General features: G+C 36.0%; 1 protein-coding gene across 1 annotated transcript; it reads right to left on the bottom strand.

Annotated features, from left to right (window-relative positions):
• Positions 1–492: 492 nt before the first annotated feature.
• Positions 493–4,841, bottom strand: LOC134254414 (DNA (cytosine-5)-methyltransferase 1-like). Its single transcript, XM_062736937.1, has 6 exons — positions 4,728–4,841; positions 4,458–4,523; positions 1,889–2,012; positions 1,650–1,801; positions 944–1,075; positions 493–722 (listed from the first exon to the last, which is right to left on the bottom strand). The coding sequence occupies exons 2-6, from the start codon at positions 4,500–4,502 to the stop codon at positions 516–518; spliced, it is 660 nt and encodes a 219-aa protein (XP_062592921.1). The 5' UTR covers positions 4,503–4,523; positions 4,728–4,841; the 3' UTR covers positions 493–515.
• Positions 4,842–5,155: the final 314 nt, after the last annotated feature.

Here is a 5,155-nt window from a genome sequence, read left to right as displayed (position 1 = left end):
ACAGACAGACAGACAGACAGACAGAGTGATTACTATAGGGCACCCGCAAATCCTTGCGGGGCCCTAATTAATGTGCAGCACATTTGATCCACAATAAATAATTCATTCTAATGCAAATGTTTTGTAAGATGCATTTTGATTGGCTAATGCACAGATGTTTGAGGCAGTAAAATGAGCATTAACAGGAACAAAAAAATTTCATTGTTACAATAGAGCAAAGTAAAAACAAAAATCCATGACAGATTTCATATACCAAAACTCAACAAAGTAAGACGTAAACATCAAACAAAATGCATAAATTGCATTAGAATGGGTATAACTATCCTATAATTTCATTTTTGCTACCACTTATGCTGACTTTACATTTGGAAAGATTTGATCTACTAGCTCTGCTTATGCATCCAGTGAATCAGCATTAACAGTCGCAAATATCAAATCAAAAGACAGTTCCCTAACTTAACAGATTTCAAATTAAACACTTTGACTTTTTTCAAAATTAATGTTTTTTTGTATCTTTACCTTCTCCTAGTTTGTGGGACACCATAACACCCTGCCTGTAAGACTCCAAACGTACACTGGTATCCCATCCTGGTCAGACACCGCAGGGCTAACTTCAGAACCATGCTACGCTTAAACGACACAAAGTTCCGCACGTTCTCCAGCAAAAAGAATCGGGGTCGATAGTAATCACAGTAACTCAGGTAGGAGGCGATCAGGGAATTCTGTTTAAAACAAACACTGATGTTACCCATTACACATTAAGGTTAAGGTTCAAGTCTTTCAGAACAACAAACTCAAAGGTCTAGGTTATTATGTCAAAACATTTGGAATCAAAAGGTAAGGTCCTTATACACTATTTTTTTGTGTGAGTGCATTCATTTTCCCTTCATTGTTGTTACCTCTGGTATTTCTCTAACATGTTATGCTGACAGTATTAACCAACCTTAAATCTGGAGTACTCCCTGGAGTTGAACCGGTTCATCCCGCTGAACCCCTGACAAGGGGGCCCCCCACACAGGAGCTCTACATCTCCTCTCTGGGGCAGCCTCTGACCTACATTATTCTTCTTCTCTCCCTGAAAATGGATCATTACAATGACTGTTAATGACTGATACACATTTCAGGTATGTATCATAAGTTCATCTAAAAGAATCCTCACGAAGTGATAATAAAGGCTAAAAATTGATATCATTGGGGATTAGGTTTGAAATTGGTTTTATTACAAAAGTACAGTCTAACTTTACCAATAGAGCTGTATCCAAATGTCAACATCATGACTATAAATAAATGTTTTTTTTTAAATGTAGGGACTGTTAAAAAATAGCTACCAGAAGAGAATTAGAGAATGAAACTTTTGACAAAATGAAGGCAGAGTATTATTCATAATCGGTCTCCCCATGACCAACTTATTATATATCTATATGTTATGTGGCTACCTACAAAAGAAGTGCGTTGGTGTAAGAACTGCTATTTTAATTTGCTTGACTTAATTGATCTTCCTACACAAAATTCACGCCACCATTTTCTTAATTATCATTTCTATATTTATGTAATTTTTCCATTCTTACCTAAAAAAAAAAAAGTTCAAAAGAACAGCTATAAAAGTAGAGGTATATAACCCATAACTTTCTATTTAATTCATTAAATACCTCCATAACAAGCTTTAGCAGGTCATTGCAGTCATCCGTGAACACCGTACAGCCTGGGTTATTGAGGCGGAACGCCTGGGCAGCTGGTTCCTCTTTCTCTATTGCCCAGCAGGATTCGGCGACGCCTGCCTGATGGAACCCTTCTGATATACCTAAAGATACAAATGTTATTATGCAAAAATTTTATATCCCCAGTAAATTATTTCCAGGCTTATTTCCAACTGCATATCAATAGATACCTCCACATCCAGCGAACACATCCAGAGTGCGAAGTCTTTTGTAGTCCACTTTCTTAGGTTCTGTTGATTCCTCTTCTACTGTGGGTGCAGAACTTTTACCCTTGCCCTTGCCTTTCCCTTTACCCTGCCAAATCATAAAGACACATGAGATAGAAGTCAGAAAATAATTCCAAATTTTACGCTGCCCCAACACATAAGCAAATAAAACAGGACAACTAATTTTACTTTGCCCCAAAACAAAGGCAAATAAAACAGGAGAGCAAAGCTTTGTCCCACCAAGAAGGCACAATTAAACAAGTACCATTTTTGACTTGACTTCCACCCAAAATTAATGGCTAAAACAGTAAACAAGCTAATTCAGAGAATTTGTGTCCCCCGCTTAGAGAAAAGTAAACCATGCGCAGTTCGAGGGAAGGGAGGGGGTCTGACCCCCCTGAATGAATTTGTAGAATTATTAAATGTATACATGTATACTGAAGCAAATAAAAAATGTCAATATGGATATAAAGGTTTGATTGATTATTCTTTATCGTATGTGTAGAAGATTCTTTTTATATGGAATATTTATCACACTGTAATGATGATTTTATGAGCTTGTACAAGCCAGACCCCATAAATTTTTCATTTCACATGCTGAACTATCATTTAGTAGAAAAAAAAGAATTTTGAAAAAAAAAAAAAAAAAAAAAAATGGATAGTTCGGGATGCGATCCCGGGCCCTCTCACGTGAAGCGAGAGACATACCACTAGACCACGGAGCCGCTTTAATATGCAGTGCTCCAAGTCACTCTTGCTCTTAGGTCGCAAAATGGAGACCTAAAATTTTCTTTGGTCGCCATTTCAGAATTTCTGGTCACCATAATCGAATATTTCACTCGCCATAAAAAAATTCATTTTGTGAATAAAACTTTATAATTTAAATACGGATATGTATTTTGTCTTTATTATATCAAAGATTACTTATAACTGTGAATATAAAAATTTGCTAGGTTGAATGAAATATTTTTATTGAATACATGTACCCTTATTGTTATACAGAAGAACACAAGTAATCTGATTACAGAAATAAAATTTTATCAAACGAAAATACAAGCTTGACAGCTTTTGAGACAGGACTTTGCCTGCTGTTTGTCATGTTTACTTACTACTACGTACCAAGGTACCTAACCCATTACACAGTCATTATACATGTAAATGCCACCAAAACACTCTTTAATAGCATGATTCATTGTGATATGCAAGCAATTGACCAAATGCTTCAATAACGAGGTTGGATCTTAGAAAGTTTACGAAGTTTGGATGCCATTCTATCAGGAACATTATTTATACATGTCTCTGATTCTATCAAACTTTGTACAGATTGCTGCCATAACATTACGTGATCTAAGTCCATGCGATGATTTGTAAAGTGTGTTAAAGTATATGTCTTCAAACATTTTCTTGATAGAGAATCTTGACAAATGAAATCTCGATCCCGATCTTAACAATGGACGTTTCCAGCCCAAATTTTCCGAGTCGCGAAAATGCGAGTGTGTTTTCATTTTTACTAGCAAAATCAATTTTTGGGTCACAAATGCGACCATTTTAGTCGCAACTTGGAGCACTGATATGGCGGAAATTGTATAAAAACATGAAGTGACATACATGTATATATTCACGCTTGATATTGTCAAAATTTTATAAAATGCATTATGTCTAATTAAACTTTTATTAAACATTTCTAATAGATGTAATAAGAATATAAAGTCCCCCGAGAACCTGTTTTATACGTAATAATTCTCCTCATGACCCTGTGCTAAAAACAGCGACATGTAATACAATAAATACTAATAAAACAAACGGGACGGGACTATTTGAGAGGGGTGAGAGAGGTCCTAGGGAGTTTTGGTATAAAATTACATTGCAAAAGCTCAAAATCTTCTTGAAATATCGTGCGAAAATAATAGAGTTTCATACAAAGAGAATGTATAAATTTATGAACTTGAACTTTGACCTTTTGACCTCAAAATCAATAGAGGTCTTCCTTAGACCTCAGGGAGTTGTTATGTAAAATTTCAATGCAAAAGCTCAAACGGTTCTCGAGATATCGCAAGGAAACGAAAGCATTATAACAGACAGACTTTGCGAATTTATGACCTTGACCTTGAACCTTTTGACCTCAAAATCAATAGGGGTCTTCTTTAGTCCATGGGGAGTTGCTATGCAAAATTTTGCAAAAGCTCAAAGGGTTCTCGAGATATCGTGTGGAAACGAAAGCTTTACAGACAGACAGAAAGACGGACAGACCCAAATTAATATCGTCCACTTTTCAAGCGGGGGACAACAAACTCCGTCCTCCAGCCTATCCTTTTAAAAAGGCACAATGACACTCCCACATTTACCCAAAACCATTAATTAAACAGGAGACACATTTCCCAAGTTGTAGCAATCAGTCTTTCTCACTGTAGTTATACAATATATAATTCAGTCAGATAATTTAGTTGAAATACTAAAATCAAGTGGTTTAAGATACAAAGAAATCACATTTGCTCCACATGTTAAATAATTCAAAACTTTCAAATATTCTTACCTTTCCTCCTGAAACCCTGGCTTGTCGTGGTGGTTCTTCGAACATCTTGGACTCTGAATCATAGGCCTAAAATAATACAGCAAGAGATAGGTACCATGTGTTACAGAAGGAGGTGTACAAACACCCCAATTACTAGGTACTCTCCTGCTTTTCATGCATGGGGAACAAAAATTTCAAACCTTATCAAAGCTTTCAATCTAAGAAAATCCTATGTTAAAAATCTGCCTCGATTAAATATCATATTGATTTCATTCATCAAATGAAATGTACCTCAGTAAAGTAGAACCTGTCGAGGCCGTCCGAGAAGTACTCCTCTAGACTCTTCAGATTCTCGCTGTACACGACCTGACACTTCCCCTTCACCAACTTAAAGTCCGCCACAGCCTCTGATATCATCAAGGAAAAAGATTAATACAAGGCCTTAAAGAGGAATCAAACTTAAATTTCGAATGTCAGTGTTTTCCCTAAGAACCGGCAACCGGCCAAATTGACAGCTTCAATAGACAAAAATGCCGCTTTGAAATAATAATTTGTTGTAAGGCCCACAGAGATTTTGTTCATAAACCTCATACCCTAGACTTTTACAACTGATCTCTAACCCTTTACTTTAAAATAAAAGGAAAACACTGGAATGTCTGTACTGACATATAAACCTATTGATTATTTACTTGTTGGGGTAAACAATATATGGGAGGAAT

This window comes from Saccostrea cucullata, unplaced genomic scaffold (genome assembly GCF_032062105.1).
Source record: "Saccostrea cucullata isolate Sc308-1 unplaced genomic scaffold, CSIRO_AGI_Scuc_v1 ctg18456, whole genome shotgun sequence".
Classification (NCBI taxonomy): domain Eukaryota; kingdom Metazoa; phylum Mollusca; class Bivalvia; order Ostreida; family Ostreidae; genus Saccostrea; species Saccostrea cuccullata.
The sequence above is the reverse complement of the archived record's forward strand: the minus strand, read 5'-3'. Positions and strand labels throughout refer to the sequence as shown.

What these genes read in the sequence shown, in the direction of transcription:
- LOC134254414 (XM_062736937.1), bottom strand. Translation starts at nt 4,502, where the DNA reads ATGTTCGAAGAACCACCACGACAAGCCAGGGTTTCAGGAGGAAAG. An exon ending in CCAGGGTTTCAGGAGGAAAG is followed by an intron (nt 2,013 to 4,457) that starts GTAAGAATATTT and finishes ATGATTTGGCAG; the next exon opens with GGTAAAGGGAAAGGCAAGGG. An exon ending in GGGAGTACTCCAGATTTAAG is followed by an intron (nt 723 to 943) that starts GTTGGTTAATAC and finishes TGTTTTAAACAG; the next exon opens with AATTCCCTGATCGCCTCCTA.